The 18,914-nt window shown below is 40.8% G+C and overlaps 1 protein-coding gene across 1 annotated transcript; it reads right to left on the bottom strand.

Moving 5' to 3' along the window:
• Positions 1–5,344: 5,344 nt before the first annotated feature.
• LOC137782984 (RNA-binding protein, mRNA-processing factor 2a) lies at positions 5,345–18,660 on the bottom strand. The gene is made up of 8 exons (XM_068572717.1): positions 18,013–18,660; positions 15,771–15,848; positions 13,939–13,977; positions 13,705–13,767; positions 11,982–12,132; positions 10,426–10,574; positions 8,075–8,147; positions 5,345–6,510 (listed from the first exon to the last, which is right to left on the bottom strand). The coding sequence occupies exons 1-7, from the start codon at positions 18,280–18,282 to the stop codon at positions 8,082–8,084; spliced, it is 816 nt and encodes a 271-aa protein (XP_068428818.1). The 5' UTR covers positions 18,283–18,660; the 3' UTR covers positions 5,345–6,510; positions 8,075–8,081.
• Between the last annotated feature and the right edge of the window lie 254 nt (positions 18,661–18,914).

The following is an 18,914-nucleotide window of genomic DNA, read 5'->3' as shown; positions in this document are numbered from 1 at the left end:
AGTGGCTTTTTTGCTCTCTTCACGGCGAAACCCTATTCAAGTCAATGGGACAATTTCTTGCAGTTTTTCGCATTTTTCAGGACAACGGCCGGTCGAATCTCTTAGAAAATTCATAGCTCACGATTCCCGATGCAAGCCACACGTTTTGATGTGTTTTGACGCATGTGCTGGCAACGCTGCGGCAGGAGATACGGTCCAAAGTTTTGGCTATAAGAAGAAATATATAGCCAGTAAACCCGCAGGTTTACTGGCTATATATTTCTCTGACCCCATGCTGCTGAAGCCACACTTGATAAGAAATATGATAAACTAATCAATCAGGAAGCACAGGTGTCAAGCAGATCTCCTCAGAAGTAAGTATCTTTCATTCTTAAGACATAAATGTTTTTATTTCAATTTTATTTTTTACTCATTTGAGTCGAAAGGCACACATACTTCTGAGCCACCATCATGGGTAACTGTACAGACAAAATTAACTGTTATAGATAGCTTTCCAGTTTTTTAGCTTTGGGAGTTGTGAAGAAATGTTGGAAGTATTTAAGATGCTTTATCGTGGTGGAGATGGACTACAACGTTGTAGTTTCACTGCTGCAGACAGACTGACGTCACTAACATCGCCTACCCTTGCGTCATAACTACGTGGCTTAGTGAATTTGGAGTCAGATTCTCTAAACACCACGGCTGTGGTCGAATAGTCAAATAATCACCTCCTAACGTCTAACCCTAAGCACTTTTCCTTGACCTCTGCGGAAACGTCACGGGCTCAAGGAAAGATGGGAAGGAGAGTTCATGAGGAGTTAGGAAAAGACAACCGCGGTGTTTAGAGAATCCAGCTGCGGTCGAATAATCCTTTTTGGTTAGGAACCTTCCTAACTGAGGGAAATGACCCGGAAGTACGTAAGTGGCCGCCATGAAGAGTGCCGGTCGCATTCTCTAAACGCAAAGGAAAGGAGCTCTATGCCTCCCAACTTAACTTAGTGTAGGAACCACTGGACCTTCCTTGACGAAAGGAAAGGAGATAATGCAGACCCACAATCCCTTGCGGCAGCAACATTTAAAATGAGCCAGTCCTGCGCAGAATTGATCGCCGGCGATTGGCTCGCAATGCGTGCCGGTTAGATTTGTGTCTGACTTGCTCCTGTCTTGATCTGACGTCATGCACACGTGGTCAACGATACTCTCCCGAGAGCAAAGCGGCCGTCGATTACAAAGGCAGGCTCTGCAGCAGCTCTCCACCGCCTGACTGGCCCAGTGCATGATGGGAAACGCCTGACTGTCGCCACATCAGAGAGCTGATTGGCTCTTAGATCTGACAGCAAACACCACGTGTTGTAGAAAATCTTATTTTATGTGTAGTTGTAATACTTTATGTTCGATTGTTGACTATTAGTCTCAGGTTTAATCTAAAAACCTATTTTATGTGGTTTATAATACAAAATCATATTTGTATCACACATATCAAAACCAGAAGTAATGTATTTCACAGGCAGACATAAAAACAACAAAGGATGCCGATACACACACATTTCTACATGAATATACATTTATAATCACATATAGATGAATTCAAACGTCATCTGTAAATTACAACTAGATTACATATCGGAACTAACAGGAAGTATTTTATTTCGTAACTTCCTGTTAATACTTTTCTGTCAACGCCTCCCGCAGCGGCCGCCTGCTCTCGTCTGGATTGCAGGCGAGACGCAGCGCTAACGAACGAGCCTAAAGTGACGTTTCATTCGGCCGTTCACGAGAACAAACGATCATGAGCGACAAACGCGGATCATGTAAATAATAACTTTCAACAATCTGTTAAACCGGCTGGAAAACTATGAACGTTACGTTGCTGAACATGGCTGTAAAGTGATGAAACAGCCGCACCTCACTTCGCAACTTGCGCGTGCGTTAAACTCCTTGGTCCGTGTTTCAAGACAGGTCAGGTCAGGTCAGGTTGCCGACATCGCCGCAGACCCCTGACCTAGTGCCGTCACGACGCACTACAGTTGAGGAAATGCGCCAGGCAAGGGGAGAGCACGACCTGTCAGGTCAACAAAAATACATGTTGTCCAAATCTATCAACAAAACCGCCACACTGACCCTGCACAGTGCAGACGTGACATGCAGCACAGCTGCGCAGGCAGCAACCTCTACCCACGCCAAGGACTAGCCCTGGGTAGAAGCACCAGCACCCCCAGGTGCAGCAGCAACAACAGCACTGTGGCTAGTTTATGATTAAATACGACTGCAAATGAAAACTCTTGGAAACACATAAACCTCTGCAAGAAAGCAGTCATCACTAAGTCCTAAGATTCTAGCTTCTAGGTTTTGACCAGCTCTGTTTATGCTGAGTTCAGGCTGCTGATCTGGAATCAGTCGTTTCACCTGGAGTTTCTACGCCCAAGTAGTAAAGTAAAGGCTGATTTATACTCTTGCGTCTCTGCGTAAAACCCGAGTAAATCAGCCTTGAGACAAGGCGCTCTTGGGCAAGATGAGAATAGCCCCTCCAGAAGTCTTTCTTACGGCGCTGATAGGATAAATTGTGCTTCACTCATTTATTTCTTTAATCGGTGATTGGCTAAACTGCGTATTAAACCCGTCTTCTTTGGGCAGAATCGATCAAGCTCTATGACATGTACTAGCAGCAGAGACTTGCTTGTGAGCAGCTGAGAGGTGCAGGAGCAGCAGAGACCTGCACTATCAGAGGAGGATACTGGGTATATTCCATAGCTCAACAACACAAATGGTGACAATATAATTATATTTTTTATAATTAATAATTTTATAATCTTTTTTTTATTTTGTTGGTGGCTCAAGGTGGGTGGGGCTGAGCCCTGTTGCCCTCTATGGGCAACAACAGAACACTTTAAACTTATCACATGCTAAATAGCATATTATTAAGTATAATATGTTATACTTAATAACATGAGGTACTTGAAATATTTTTCTTTTCATGACACTTTCTACTTCTAAATATTTTTGCTTCGTACTTTATACTTCAAACTGAATTTAAACTGTTTTGTTATAAATTAAAAGTAGAGGAACATGTTTCTGCATTGTTTTATTCTTGGTAGCCTTTTTACTTACTCCATTTTACTTACCTACTTTAACTAAAGGCACATTATCAGTGCAGGACCTTTACTTGTACCAGAGTATTTTTAACGTGTGGTATTTGTATTTGTGCTTATCGTAAAGTAAAGGATCTAAATATTTCTTCCTTAGCAACAGATGCTCATACTTCAGTCACTGCTTCATGGCTGCTGGTTAGGTGGATGTTTGACCAGCAGAGGGCGACAGAGTCCTTCAGGAAAATCTCCAGGCCTCGTCCACCTGGCTGCTATTTAGAAATAATAACCTAGGTTATTTTTATATTTCTCTATCTTATTCAAACTTTTAGCCATTTGTTTTTGTTGTTTTTTTGCAAAATGGTAAAACTTTGCAGTAGAACAGCTAGCTCTTTTAAATTGTTACAATGACATTAAGCCCAAATGAGTGGTTTCAATGTATTGTTTTCAAATGAAGCACTTAATAATAATAATAATACACTACATTTATTTTTTTTTATCAACTATAGGATAAAATAAGGAAACAAGCAGTAAATTGTTCAATAAAAATATAATAAAAGGGGTTTTGAGGGTCTACCTGATTGACTGCATATATATATATATATATATATATATATATATATATATATATATATATATATATATATATATATATATATATATATCCATTTTCCAAACCGCTTATTCTCATTAGGGTCGCGGGGCGCTGGAGCCGATGCCAGCTGTCAAGGGGCGAAGGCAGGGTACACCCTGAACAAGTCAGCAGTCCATCGCAGGGCAGACATAGAGACATTCACACCTACAGGCAACTTTAGAGTCCTAGAGCTCAAACCTATATGACCACATCTATTTTTTTATTTTAACTCTAGAATATATGAATGTGTATTTAACTGCACATTAGACCAGAGCCCTCTGGAAACGGTGTTGTCTTCGGCCCTCCTGTTTAAAGAGAGTTTTTCATCCTTTTGGATAAATGCTGTTTCTTGTGTTTGGTGAGCCAAAGACAAGTTTCACCCTGGTGAACAATGAAGCTTTATTGTATTACTTTGTTCCATAAATGACTGTCACAAAAGGGCAAAACAGAAATGTAAAGCTATTCATTCAATAAACAAACACTTGTTCCTTATATTCATTGTTCATTTATTTAATGTGATCGCCTTCATGCAGACTGAGGAGATGACAGCTGTAAAGACTTGAGTAAATATACAAATCTAAATTGATAGATAATTACTTTACTTACTTTGATCCCCAAAGGGAAATTCAGGGTCCAAATAGCTCGAGACATCACAACATAATATATACATAAGCAAATTGTGTTTAAAACCAGTTAGTGGGCTTCTCTCATTGTTTGTAAACAATTCCAAATTCCAATATTATTCCAATGAAGTTCATTGTCAGTATTTTCTAGCTTGCCTGATCCCAATACACAGTTTAGGTTTGCAGATGAAAGCAGACGTTGGGTCGCGTCGCCATCTTCGCACTGTATTGATTTCATGTCAATCCTAATATTCTGTGAAAGTGAAGTGACCCATTTTCCTCCATAAAAAGGGAAAATGAAAGATCCTTGTGAGATTCATCTGAACCGGCTCTTTGTTTGAGCTTTATCTCCTCGACGTTCAGACCTCACTTAGTATCCAATGAACTAGCGTCTTCTTTTGGGTGTTGCAACTCATGAATATTATGGATTAACCTGTGGTGGATTGGTCCAATTTATATAGAAAACATTCATAGTGAAAAAGACAGTTTCTTAAAGTTCATGTTTGTTTGACATCTTTGTCCGAGCAACAAGTTGAAACTCAAATATATCTCACTCTATAAATATAAAAAATGCTGCCAGTACTCACATTTTAGTAAATGGACAGTTCCGCTTATTAAAATAATTAATTTCATGCGAGTCAATTTGTGGACTCTGCACCAGGACTTCATGCTATTGCTTCAATATGAATGCACAGTATTCTAGTCCAACTGTGCCCCCGCCCTCCTCCCCTCACACACACACACTAAGGCAGCTGGTCGTACTGGGACCAGTCACTTAAGAGTCCCTTGAGGAGGCGTTTTGGTTGGTTGAGCATCTCACCAGTTCACAAGGGCAGAGTGGGAGGTCAGCGCGATGCAAAGCAACCCTAATGCACTCGTGTATAAGTGAAAAAAAAGTTGCCATGAATTATGCACAGAAACATCTGACGTCCATAGAGTTTAATTCTTGGGCTGTTAACTTCCGATTGACTGCAGCCACGAACACGACAGACACCCAGAGACAGACTGCATTCACTTTTTATTATTCATAAGATGGGAATATTTTTTTTTTTTTTTTTACACTTTTACATCTTATGCACAGCAGATACAAAGACAAACATGTTTCTATACCACAAAACTAAATTCCTCCATCGCTCAGATTCTGCTTCCCATTTCAAGACGCCCCCCCACCAACCCCACCCGCAAGAAAATAAACAACCTTTACGTTTGTAGTCCAGTTTCACATTCTGAAAGATCCGTTTTACAGCAATCTCATTTTAGCAGAACGGTACGAGCCACGCTCAGAATCCTTTGTTTTTTTTAATGCCCGATACCCATTTCCCCTTTAAACAAATTGCACTTCTTTCTTTAAAACTACGTCAACAGGTATATAGGATGAAAAAGTAACACCGAAAAACACAAGAGACGACTAAACATCCAAATTATACAGGTTCATTATTTTTAGTTGCACAAAAATGCTTAAATATACATCACACAAAAATAAAGAAGAAAAAGTACAAAAGTACTTGTACTTTTCTTTGCTCAAATAATGACAGACATTGATATGATCGTAAGGACACGGGGTCGTCGTATAGGACATAGGGATGCATTCACGAGGTCCATGCGAGATAAGCCATTTACACAACAGCCCAGCTTTCACAGAGGTAAGACCAAGGTTCTACAGGGAAACAAAACAGGTTCGCTGTCTAGGCCAAAAAAAAAATATAAAGAGGCAACACAACTGCTAAGAAAATTAGGATACACAGAACTCTGCGTTCTAAATTCATGCCATAAAGACTAACATGCAATGACTCTTTAACGCTTCTAAACCTTCCAGGAGCAGCGGTGACCCCATTGAAGGACTAGCTTAACGGTAACTTCAACGCCTCAATTTTCTCCTCAGCAATTATGATCCATGACGTTTTGACTATAGATTTTTGCATGAGGTTGCTTTTTTTCCCCCTCTCCTTTTTTTTATTTGAAGTGCTAAGATGGTACCGCAATAGTTGCCAAGGATAAGATCAGATTGTCAACAGCAAGATGGTTCAAACTCAGATTGCCCCACCCCTCCCCCCAGAGACAATCGGGAGGAGTTATAAATACTGTTTGTTTATAATAATGCACATTTGTCCATTAAATAAACCTGATTAAATTAAGGACGAGCTTGCAAACCTCACTTCAGCTGGACAAAGGTGTGGTTTCCAGAGGCCTGAAGAAAACAAGGGAAACAAGAGTTAGTCCAAAGACAATAAAGATATTTAACAAACTCCATGAAAAGAACTAAAAATAGTCTTACGATACTTTGACTTCCCCAGCCCATAAGTGGCTCGTGCCCTAAGAACATGTGTTCCCATTTATTATTTACAAACAAATCTTTACTTTAACATAAATACAACTACTTTTTGCTGCCGATTAAAAGATTTGTTGTGCCAGTAAATGTTTTATTGCAACAGGATGGTGAATATGAAATGATCTAAAAATATAAGACATTACCAAACTCCATTGTAATGGAGGAACACGACCGACTAAAAAGTGGACTAGAAGTTTTTTAAAAGGACTTTTTGAACAAGTGGAAAACGGGATTTCCTTCTTTTAGTGCCTGATCTGCATCAAGTCCCTCGGCTGGGCGCGGGAGGAGTTCCCGTTTCTTACGCGCTTCTTAAGCTAAAGGTCCAGGCCGTTGTATATCGTTGGGCGAGGTTCCCGTTTATTATTTCATGATTGTACAAATTGTTAAATTTATTTTCTGGTCTCCTGAAATGTTGCGCGTGCGGTAAAAACAGTGGAGGTCATTACCCACCTGGGTGCTTCACCTGTGCCTCATAAACTAACACAATAAAATACACACAACCACAAAATTATTCATAAACATAACTAATGGCTCCTACACTTCTCATTAATGCCAAAAAAAATTATCAAACCAACTGGTTAATTGATCCTACAAACTGTCTCCAAAGACCAACAGCTTCCATCTGTGTGCCAAAAAGCGCCTCAATGACCCACATCACAAAAATACAAAATTAACCTAGCAGGAAGGTTCAGAGCAGTGGCCATTTTTAGGGTTATCATTTTCATCGCGACCGTTGGAGCTTAGTTTAACCTCTGTATAAACTAATCAGACTTACGCCAAGTCAAACTCACAGAGGTGATAAAACCAACATTACGAAGCACAGAGAGCCAGTAAATTAGTACAAAGATAAGAAAGAAAATAAAATTGCCATCAACCGATGAGGCAACTTTGTTCGGCTCAATTTCTGTAACCAGTGTCGTGTTAAAGTATGGTGGAATTAACTAGGTAGCGTCAGAAAACTAGCTTGATGAATGCAGTGGCTAGCTTTGCTTTTGCAGCAATCTCACACAAGCCAACCAGCCAAATGTGTATTCATCCGCAGCTGAAAATAGTCCAATACTTTTTCTCCCGTTTGAATAATATTTGATGAAAACTACAGAGCTCAGCCATGTTTAGATTAAAGTTTATATTCATGGTCTGTTCTTGAGGTCAGGTCAGACTAACGTGCGGTTGTATTGAATCTTTTCATGGATTTGTTGACAAAAAGTATCGCCAGCCTTTTTCTTTAAACCAATACATTTTTAAGCATTTTCACATACGTTCTCACAGTCTGCATGTTGTCACTCAAATATTGTGATGGTCTCATTATGCAAGTTTGAGTTTGCAAGCCATCAGGTTAGCAGTTAGAAAACACAGGTGGGTGTTGGCAACACTTTGACCAAAAAGGTAACTCACTAAAAATCTAACAAAAAAGGTAACTCACTAAAAATCTAACAAAACTGCCGGGACTTCCATCCGGGCTGGGAAGTCTCAGAGGGCGTCGGGTACCAGCGCATCTGAAGAAACAAAAACAGTCATGTACAGAAGAATAAAAGACTAAAACACAAACAGGCTTCAGTCCTCAATTCTGCAGATCAAGACACTTGTTAACTTTTGGACGAGCAGGTTTACGCGGACTGTCCCTTTAAGCCCAGGTCACTGAAGCCATGGGAATGTGGGTCACGTAACTGGTCACTGTGGACAATAGTCCTCGAGTAATTAAGAGGCATGGAAACGTGGAAAGTAGACCCTCAACGCGTTAAACATTTCCACAGGCCGAGAGCCGGTACCTTTCCATACTTCTTGCAGATTGAGACATTTCTACACTGAATATAAAACCGCTTGGGAGGTTATCAGACAGAAATTTGACGTTTACACCGCGGTGTCAGTCAAACAATGACTGTTCAGTGGAAAGGGAACTTTTAGCAATCTTTCACCGGATTGCAATTAAAAAGCCCCCCCCCCCCCCCCCCCCCCCGCCCCCGTGGCTACAGTCAGCTTATGTTCCGACAGGAACGTGGACAGTAAGTTGGCACCTCCAGAGAAAGGCCATCAGGTCGGAAGATTTCTCCAAGCAAATACCTCACATTCCTCAGTCTTCTTACGGCCCGACAGAACAGACCATGTAATAGCCGCCTGCTTTGCAGCGGAGCACTTCACTGCGCTCTTGCATCGCAGGAGGAAGTTAGATCACAATGAACTTTAAACGAACCAACGAGAGGATATATTTTCCATTGCTATTGTTACCAATAGCCCAGCCCACCGCTTTGTATTGAGCTGCTCTATTTCTGTAGCATTTAGCTGGCAACGTAAACACTTTGTGATCAAAAAGGTTTCATCGCATCCTGCTCAAATTTTTTTACCCATTTAGTTGAGAAGAATATTTTTGCAGACCAGCTCTCAAACTTGACATTTAACTGATTTACTGTCTGAATGCAAGTTATAATTTGGGATTAAAGTCCATTTTAAGGATTGAATTATTTTTACTTTAGACCCAAAATGGGGGTTTTATCACAGAGCACATTTTATCCTCCAGCACACAGGCGGGACAGAGAGCTCCATTAAAAGGAATAATGTATATCTCCATCAACAGATACATGAGCCCAAAACAGCCAGATGACAATCACAGAGAGGGATTTAAGGTAAGTGCGTGGCATTGTAAGGTTACACCACATGAAAGCACGAACACTGACAGAGCGGGAGTCAAGACATTTTCCCATTTATAGACAACTCTTTATTGCAATATAACTCAGGGTTTTAACTTTATCCTTTTTATGATAGTATAAAGACGGGGCAAGCATTGTGCAGCCAACATCGACTGGAAATCTGGGTTAAGGCACCGTTATACCTCAGATGACCACTAGGGTCCTTTCAAGAATCTTAACCTCTGGCGAGACGTGAAGTATACATTTTCTATAGAGCGCATGAGTCAGCTGTTCATTGCATTATGAATCTGGCTGCTCTTCCGAGCAAAATAAGCCAAGTGTTGCTGGTTGAGGCAAAGACAATTGGTCAAGGTTAAGCATTGACCTTAAGAAGTTATGTCAGGAGCTGGAATCAGAACAAAATCAGGTTACGAGGAACTCAAATCTGTCAAGACTCACGAAACTCAGATCGTCAACGAGGGAGCACTGATCAAAAAGGAAATCAATATTCTGTAACCGCATTGTTAGTTTTGCGAGTCAAATGTTTTCGCAAACTATTAATTTTTACTGGAAGTTTGTCACCTGGCTGCCATTTTTGAAGCAGCACTGGACTGTTTCGGGGTTCTGCCCGTCTTTCCGCTTGTCGACTGGATCTGGTGCATCTCCACCACAAATAGACAGTCCTTTTTATTTAAAAAATAATTGGTGGTATGGTAAAATCCTTTTTTTTATTACATTTAAATTGTGCCATAGATTACACTTATTTTTAAATAAAAAAAAATATGATTTTGCATGGCAAAATAGTCGCAATATCATTGCGTTTTGGTGAAACTCTAAACCTCAATGTACCACAACACCAAAATGGCCGTTAGCTTAGCTTGCCACTTAGCGTAACGTTATCTTTCCTGACATGTTTCATCAAATGACAATTAAATTTATTTTATTTTTTTTTAAAAACAGCCAGGAAGCAAAATAACTTTCTTGGGAGGTGCAATCATTGTTTACAGGACGGAGTCAATAGTCTCATTTTAAGATTTGGGGTTGTACCTGGTGGGGAGTCTCTACGAAGGTTCCCCGTTTCGTTAGAGCTGAAGTTCTACAAGAGGATACTTAGGAAATGAGGAGCGAGAAACACAGGTTGGTCTCTCACCTGGGCGTGAAGGGCTGCAGCAGCGGCAGCAGCCGCCGGGTATGTGAAGGCTGCGTGAGGGAGGCCTGGGGTCAGCTCCGTGGTGTACAGCGGGTAGGGAGTCCAGGCGTCTGGAGACGCTGGGATCAGCGCCGCCCCTGTCAGATCATCTGTGGAAGTATACATGACGGGAGGAGACGAAAAACTGACTGACCTAACCGTGAACAGACGGCCCCGGACCATGTAGGCAATCAGAACAGAAGCTAAATATTTTAAATGAGGAAATGCTGCAAATAATGTTTTTGTTACTGTAATTTGGCTTTTAGATTTACTACTCCCGAGTAAGAGCTTCAAAAAAAAAAAAAAAGGCACATAATTAACTTTTACAACCCTAAAAAAAGAAAGTCGGCCAAGATTCCGCTGCACATTGTCTATGTGCGAAAGGACGGGATCTTTTCTAAGCAGATTGGAATACATTAGTTAAACACTGCCAATGTCACCTAAACTTAAAAAAGACAATGTTGCTACAGTCGGATGGATGTCTGAGAGGAAACCATACATTTGAATGGTCTTTCATACTTTCAGCTTGTAGCTGGTCCTCTGTACTAATCAATGATATTTAAGTTTGTACATGGAGAACAAAACTACAATAACATCTCTTGGAGTAACAGTTGAAGAGAAGAAATCAACCGTCATCACTAACAGTAGCTAGAAGCTTGGTATCTAAATGCATGCAGATTTAAACTGAAACAACGTCCTGTTTCCCAACATTGGAGCTGGTAACGAGTTTGATTTAACAGACAACCTGTTGCTTTACCAAAGCACTATTGTAATACAAGATGAACAGATCAGTTGAAATCTCAATATCTAGAGTTCAGTAATGGTCAAGGATCAATGAAATAATTTGTTCAAACAGCATTTTAACACTGGCGACATAAAGCACATTTTAATCAGTTTTTAAATTATAAAACTATTTAAAAGTAGTAGAAATCCAATTGTTAAAAGTAAGAAAAAAGGTGGCTACTAACTTTTGAACAGTAGCGTTTTCTGCACGACAAAATACGAGCAGCAAAGGATCCGTTTGAGAACAAAGACCGACCGTGAACAAGTTTAAACGCTGCACAATTTACAATTTTACTTCAACAGGTTTGTTCACAACCTTAACCTCCCATTTTCTTTTTGCCACGACAACTATTAAATTCCACCGAGCGGAATCTGGTCTGTCGTCGACCGTCACCTGTCGTCATCGACTGAACTGAGCAGGTGTTTTATGCAGAGAGGAGCAGAGAGAAGTGTTGCCTAAACCCCCCAAAAGAAACCTGGTGAGGGAGTGGAGACTTCCCAGCTGTACAGAAGCAAAGCGGCTGAACTACAAGTCGAGATGACGCATGCATGTGGAGGTGAGTTAGTCTTTAAATTTGTTAGATCCTGTTCTTTAAACCTCTGCCTGTTTGTCTCAAAAAAAAAAGAAAATTTAAAAAAAAAGGATAGTTTGTTTAAGGGCAAATCAAGTTCTGGCGTTGCCAAGGTGAGAGTGGACGAGAAGAGCCTAAGAGTGGTGCAGCCGTACAACTTACATGGGTCCCGTGCAATGAAGTGAGCTCCTAGAGCAGGGTGGATATTTGTGGGGTTCGGTGTGGCCATCAGCTTACTCTTTGCCATCTTCGTGTTGGCTTTAGCAAACTCTAAGCGCAGGGTCTGGGGGCTTTCGGGGTCAAAACGGATTCCCTGGGGGGAGAGACGGAGGAGGAGGACATAGCATCGTAAGGGAGGCGGGCTGAGCTTAAAGGGGCTGTAGCTCAGCAGTCTCACACAGCCTCCTTTTTCCTAAAGCTGTGTTGCAATACTCAGGATGTATCCTCAAAAATAAATACCATCTCACTTCTTAAAATAAAAAGACTGGAGGATACACTCCTGGAATATTCCAAACACGCTCGCATCCCATTCTCTCTCCTTGTGACCAAATCAAGGGCCCGGGAGTTGACCCAACCGGCCGCCCCCAAGCCTGGAGGAGAGCGGGATGAGGGAAATCAAAATGGGCCGAAGGGGAGACTTTTGAGTTGAACCCGGCTTGTGTTCTGGTGCCCTAAGCGGTGTGCCCACATGCAGGTGAGTAGTACTTTGGTGTGTGTATGTTTGTGTGTTTGTGTCTAAAAGAGGTGATGCTCATGAGAAAGGCTCTGCTATGATAGAGGTGTTAGCTACTGCCAGATACGTGGGGCTACTGGTGACAAAAATGAGGTTACGCTACTGGAGATGTGTCCAAATAACACTACACATGTGGCGAATAGAACAAAGTATTACGGTTAAAGCAGTGATATGCAAAATGAGAAAAGCTATACCAGACTAAAGAAGTGCATCAAGGTCAAAGTAAACTACCGTAAAGGCTACGGGGTTCTGGCCTCTTTCCAAAAATGGCCCTGCCATCGAATTATAGAAGACAAAATGGGTTGACGTTGAGTTTAAATGGGAAAGAATACGTTTTTTTTAAAATTAAAGCTCCCAATCATGAAAAAGGGGACAGTTTACCCTAAAATATCTATATATCTATTTTGTCCTTTGATCTGTCGTGCCATTTATTAATACAGATTGTTTGTAAAAAAAAAAAAAGCTATAGAGATGTCAGTCTGATATTAATGGGACTATATGAAACTCTTGTGTTGCTCAAAGCACAAAAAAAATAAATAAATAAAATTTAAAAAAATCACGACCCGGTTACTGAAGATTACCCAAAGGTCTGGTCATGAGCGGTTTTATTAAGAAACTACTTTCTTCCAACCAAACTTATCGTTGCAAAGGAAGTGTGTGTCTCTGCTGCTAGTTATCAGTGTCCAGTACAGACACACGCTTCCTTCTGCGTGGTGATGCGTCCGCTTGATGTAGTTCGGTAGAGAGAAAATAGTTCCTATAGACGTGCTTGTGGAGCAGTTAAAACGAGTCTTTCAGCCATAGTTCCTGCGTGAAACGGCCCACAACAAGGTTTGCATTTTATCTTCAGTAACCGGCTCATGAGGATTTCTGCAAAGACAGATTTTCAAAAGGGTTTTTAAAAGCTTTGAGTGTCTTTCGCCTTATTATACTGGAGAGAAGGCAGACGTCTGTAGGGCTGACATCTCAAACAAGGCAACTCACACGAAAACAGTCCGAATTGATAAACTGCACAACAGGTACAAGGAAAAAAAATATGAATTTAGGGTGAACTGTCCCTTTAAGCAAAGGTTAGAATACATCTAGGAAATACAGAGCATTTAAAAGACTGAAAGATGATAAATAAATCCGTAAAAACGAGGCAATGCTTACATTCAAAGAGTTTTTGGCAGCTTCAGCTCCAGTGCGACTGTCAAAGGTTACAAACCCGACAGGCTGAAGGGAAAAAAGGGAAGAAACAAACATCAATAATCATCTTAACAGGAATAGCAGCTGCACTTCTCAGATGATTGATATTTATCTTAAAAGAAACGTGTTTAGTTGATGTTACAGACAGTATTTTTGAGAGCATTAAAGCAGCGCTGTCGACTGACGAAGCCGTCTCACCTGTTTTGATGTTAACTTAATCAGCGACCCTTCATAACCCTGTGGGGAAGAAAGATAGCCAATTATCCACCCTGAAGTCACATGCAGGAAGTCAGGCATGAACGCTTCTTGCTGCGTCAAGAGAAACCCACTCGTGTTAACCTTCAGCCGGAGCTCTGCAGCAAGTCGTCACGAGGCCTCAGAGACGCCGTCGCTTTTACGTTTGTTGTGTTAAAATAAGAGGAAATGTGCACACACAACAAAACGGCACTACAGCAAAACATGATTTATAATATTTCAATGGAATCAGAGATTTATAGAGACACAATTAGGTTGTTGAGTTTGATGAGCAAAAACTAACTCCAGCTTCTCAGAATCTGCACTGTTCAACATGGAAGCAAATTGGAAAAAATAGCCATCTCATTTTTAAAGTATTGAACGTGCATTTGTTTTTGATAATGCATGCACAAAGTTGTCAGTTCAAATATTAAGCGATGCAGAAATGCAGTAAAAAAAAGGATCAGCAAGTCATTTATTTATTATTATCATTATTATAATAGATAGAAAGTGATAGAAAATATAGAAAGTGGGTTCCCAGAATGTTGTATCTTTTTGCAAAACACTGATTTAAAAAGGATGATTTTGTTTTTAATGACATCAGGTCTTGTTTTATAGCCGTTGTCCGTTGGTTCCCTCATTGAACTTAAAGTTAGTTGAACCTGTAATGTTGCGCCACTGAAGTCTGACAGATCTATTGAGCCAAAACAAAAAAAGGGAGCACTGTAGGTTTTGTTTCAATTACCAGAAAACATGATTTATATCGTTAAGATCGTAAATAACCACATGCGGAATCCTCAATGCAACATAAATTGATTGAACTCCAAGAAATATCCTCAAAAGCTGAAAAAATAAACAAATTAAAACCATGTTTAGTTTAAAGCGCTTGTTATCAGATATGCGATGTTCCCTCTGGAAGCATGACGTCCAGATGAAGCCACTGGTTTGAAAAACAGCACCAGGGTCGGTGAAAGCAAGAGCAGATTCCTGAGAAACGAAGGGGGAATTTGGCCCGACCGGAGTATTGATAGATGGGATCTCTGCTGATCCTGATTTACAGCTGTGGAAAATTAAACAACTTTTACTGGCTGTCCTAAATCCTTAACAATCCAAACCAGATTCAGCCCCGGAATAAGAAACCAACGAGTATTCAATATTAAAAAGGTTTTTTCTTTGTAAACCAATGAAACTCATGTTTTTGGGGCAAAAATACTGAAACCATTGAAATGTTTAGTTTCCTCCAAGTCATTGGGAACGTTATGAGGGTGAAATAAAATAATTTCCATACGTGGTGGGCAAGTTGGGTCACAGAGAAGGCCGGTTGGCCAATCGCAAGGGCTACTCATTTACACATTCCACGAAGTCATCCATGTGCGAGGGACACCACTTACAATTTGGTTAGTTAGGACACGGGTGGGAGGGGAGTTTATGGAACTGGAGTCCAGTCCAACAAAACAAAAAAAAGGGAGCAGTGGACAAACAATGATGTGGCCTCATTTCCATATATGCAAATATCTGCACGTCCATCAACAAGGGGATTGTTTGATGCAACTAAAAAGAAGCTCTGATAAACTTTCTTTGTGTGATTCTGAGTCATGAAAAAAAAAGAGAAAACAGCCATGCAGACTGAATTACAGCTCCTTCATACTTGAACTTATCTTCCTCAGTGTGCAGATAAACATTGTCCCAGAAACTATAGCATCGTTTGTTTTTTAAGATTTTGTGAGAAGTGTGCAGCCTGAACACACACAGCTTTACAATCTGTGAAACCCAGTATAAACTTAGAAATAACTTGCCTTAAAAGGTCTGAAGAGAAGGTAAAGTTCCCGCGGTTTGATGTCGACTGGGAGGCCGCTGACGAACAGAGTTCGTACCTGTAAACAAAAAGTAGAGCTTTATTTAATATTGAGGGTTTTACATTTTTCTCTAAATCAACTTAAGGGTTCAGCCCAAAAAATTAAATGTACAAATGCTTCGCCACAAGTCCTGGAAAAAAAGAAAAAGCTTTATTTCTTTGAAAAGAAATATTTTTTGAAAAGCCACAAATGATTGTGAAAATCATCAGACAAACTGTATGAAATTGCTCGCGGTAAAGTGGTTCTTCATACACGTGTTACTGGAGGCTCGACCCTTTAAGCCTCCAACCTTTTTTTTTTTTTTTTTTTTTTTTTTTTAAACTTAAAAGCCCTAAAAGTGAGACCACGTCATCTTGTGAGTCAATTTGCAGTCATGATTATTTCGTTCAAGATCATTTTAGTTTGAGGTCAAATGATCCTGTAGTTTAAAAAAAAGGCAACACTAAGAACCCCTCACCCCATCCCACTTTTAACCATCTCGAGAGCCCTTTGATGGGCCCCTGACTCATCTTGGGAACTTTTAAGACCCCAAACATTGACCCTTAGCATTTAACTTTTGCCAATGAATAAAAAACAGATCGTGACACAAGCTCAATAGAGAACATAAAGGTCTTCATCCACACCGAGACCCCCTGGGTACTATTCGAGGACCCCTGGACTTTCACTACCGAGCAGACGTTGCCGTGTGCAGCCGTGGAAGCAAACAGTGCGGAGGCCCATTAGTTCCCAGCCGGTGAGGAGGCCCTCAGTACAATGGGGCTGCCAGACAAACTGCACTGGACAACAGCTCACAGTGTGACGCCATTTCCTTCCTCTGACCCGAGGCCCTCGACCCTGCCGGCATATTTCAGGTGCCGCACGGCAGCGATTCTTAGCCATTTAAAAGTCGGTACATACAGAGACATGGAGGCCGGCTCAGTGGGACATAAACACAAGGGGGATGTTTTTGCTTGTCCACCACCTTCTTATTGAGTTACATGAGCCTATATTAAAAAATAAAAAAATAAATGCATCAGTCAAGGTAAGAAGGATAAGATTCTGTATGTTCACAAGTTAACACTCTGAATCGACGTTTTTTGAGTTACCACACAAAACATCCGGTTGCATCTTGACTTTAGAAGACAAAATAAAAATACACAGAGAGAAAGGAAACCAGGCTCAGAAAGTCAAGAGGGCACACGTGTCTTTGTTGAAAGATAATGGGAACAAAGGAGGAGCAACAAAAGAACCAGCGCTCCCCTCCGAGTGTCTCCATAAGGAGTCATTAGAGGAAATATAGCTGGCCACACACACACATAACTGAACATGGATCATTTTGACTCCCCCGTTGAGGCTTTAGGAGTTTCATTTCAGGTCCAAATTTGGTCAGATTCCAGAGTTTAATTCAATATTAAAATAGTTTAAGTATAATGCGATTAAAATGTATTTCAATTGTTTAATCAATTAGTGCTTTGTGATTTCTGTCATTGAAGTACATTTTTTAAAAAAACTTTAAAAAACATGCAAAACACAATGTGATATTCATTCTTAATCAAATCCATTTTTAGAGTCTCATAAACAGAAGGCATTTATGGTATTTAGGTTTTAGTTTCACACAAAAAAGATCTATTTGATTTGACATCTGAATGAAAACAAAAATGTCACTGCAAAAAACTAAAAACTCAAAAAGGGAAAAAAAAATTAAAAAGAGACAAATGTTGAACAGGCTACAAGACTTATTTTCGAATTCAGACACTACGTTCATTCTATAATTCACAGCATGTTTCCAATATTAAAATAAAAATATGAAGTACATCCTACAATTTTGAGCATATAGCCACATGGTCTGACACAAATTAATACAAAAAATAATCTAAAATCACGCGTTTAACAGCTTAATTGGTGCATCAAGTGCAGTAATTACTTCAAGCCTGGTGAAACCCGTTGGAAAAAAAAAACAAATGCACCACGTTACTAAAAAGGGTAAGAAATGAAAGTAGAAATTATATTCCTCACCGACTCCTACTGGAAGTGGTTTCGCCCCTTTAAAGTGACTTCCTTTTTAAAGGCTGAAAAGCCACTTGGAGCAACAACTAAATATACCCGTTACTTTAGCCAAACGAAGTCTGTCTTTTAATGACCGGAACTATATTGGTTTTAATTCATGCTGTAAACTTTGCCCCCTCGTTGCTTCCTGACTGACCTCCTCCTCGATGGAGACGTTGTTGTTCGGCTCTGCGTCAGCTTTCAGACTCATGTCGGCGGTCGCTTCTGCGGCTTCAGCGGCGGCGGCGCAAAGTATCAGACTCTTCCTCGTCGACTGGTATTTCCCCCAAGTGCGCCCGAAGCTGCAGTGGAAGTCCTGGCGGCGTCTGAACTTCAGCGGCGAGAAGGCGCCAAGGAGGTGAGGGCGCGCGGAGGAGGACGGCGAGCTGTCCGAGGATGTCTGGCAAGTACTGCGCGAGAGAATCATTCACGAAAGGGGGGGCGGGGGGGGGGGGGAGAGGAAAACCGGAGTGGAAGAAGAATAAGATGAAATACACAAGCCCGGCGCGCGCGCTAAAACTAGAAAGGTGAGAGGGTGGATTTGTGCTCCGTGTGTGTGAGAGTGAAAGACGTGGGGGGAAGAAGTGCGCGTGGAAAACAGAAAGCGTCTGCGCTCACATCAATGCGCCTCAGCTGCGGGTTGTGCGGAGGAAGAACAAGTAAACTTTTCTCATTGGTAGCGCGTCTCTCTCTCTCTCTCTCTCTCTCTCTCTCTCTCGCTCTCTCTCTCTCTTTCTCTCTCTCCTCCTGCTTTTCAATTAGGTCATCAATTATGTCGCGGTCCGCTGTGAGCCGTAATCACGCGCAGATCCGCTTCAGCTGTTGCAGGAAGAGCTGCCGCCGCATCACCGTTTCTATGGGAGCCGGAGAGCCAATGGGAGCTCATCCCAAACCTCCCCAAAAAATAATATGTGTAATGAATATTATTTATTCATGGAAGGTTTTTTTATATTATGGTACAAAAGAAAAAGTGTCTGGAATTAAAGAATAATGTAATATAATAATAATATATAATATTGGATCTTTTTTCCCCTCAAACATTATATATAAATAATACAT

Source organism: Clinocottus analis, unplaced genomic scaffold (genome assembly GCF_023055335.1).
Source record: "Clinocottus analis isolate CAN_PGR_092001 unplaced genomic scaffold, fCliAna1.0.p SCAF_1, whole genome shotgun sequence".
NCBI lineage: Eukaryota > Metazoa > Chordata > Actinopteri > Perciformes > Cottidae > Clinocottus > Clinocottus analis.
Note: the sequence above shows the minus strand (reverse complement) of the source record. Positions and strands in the feature narration are given on the sequence as shown.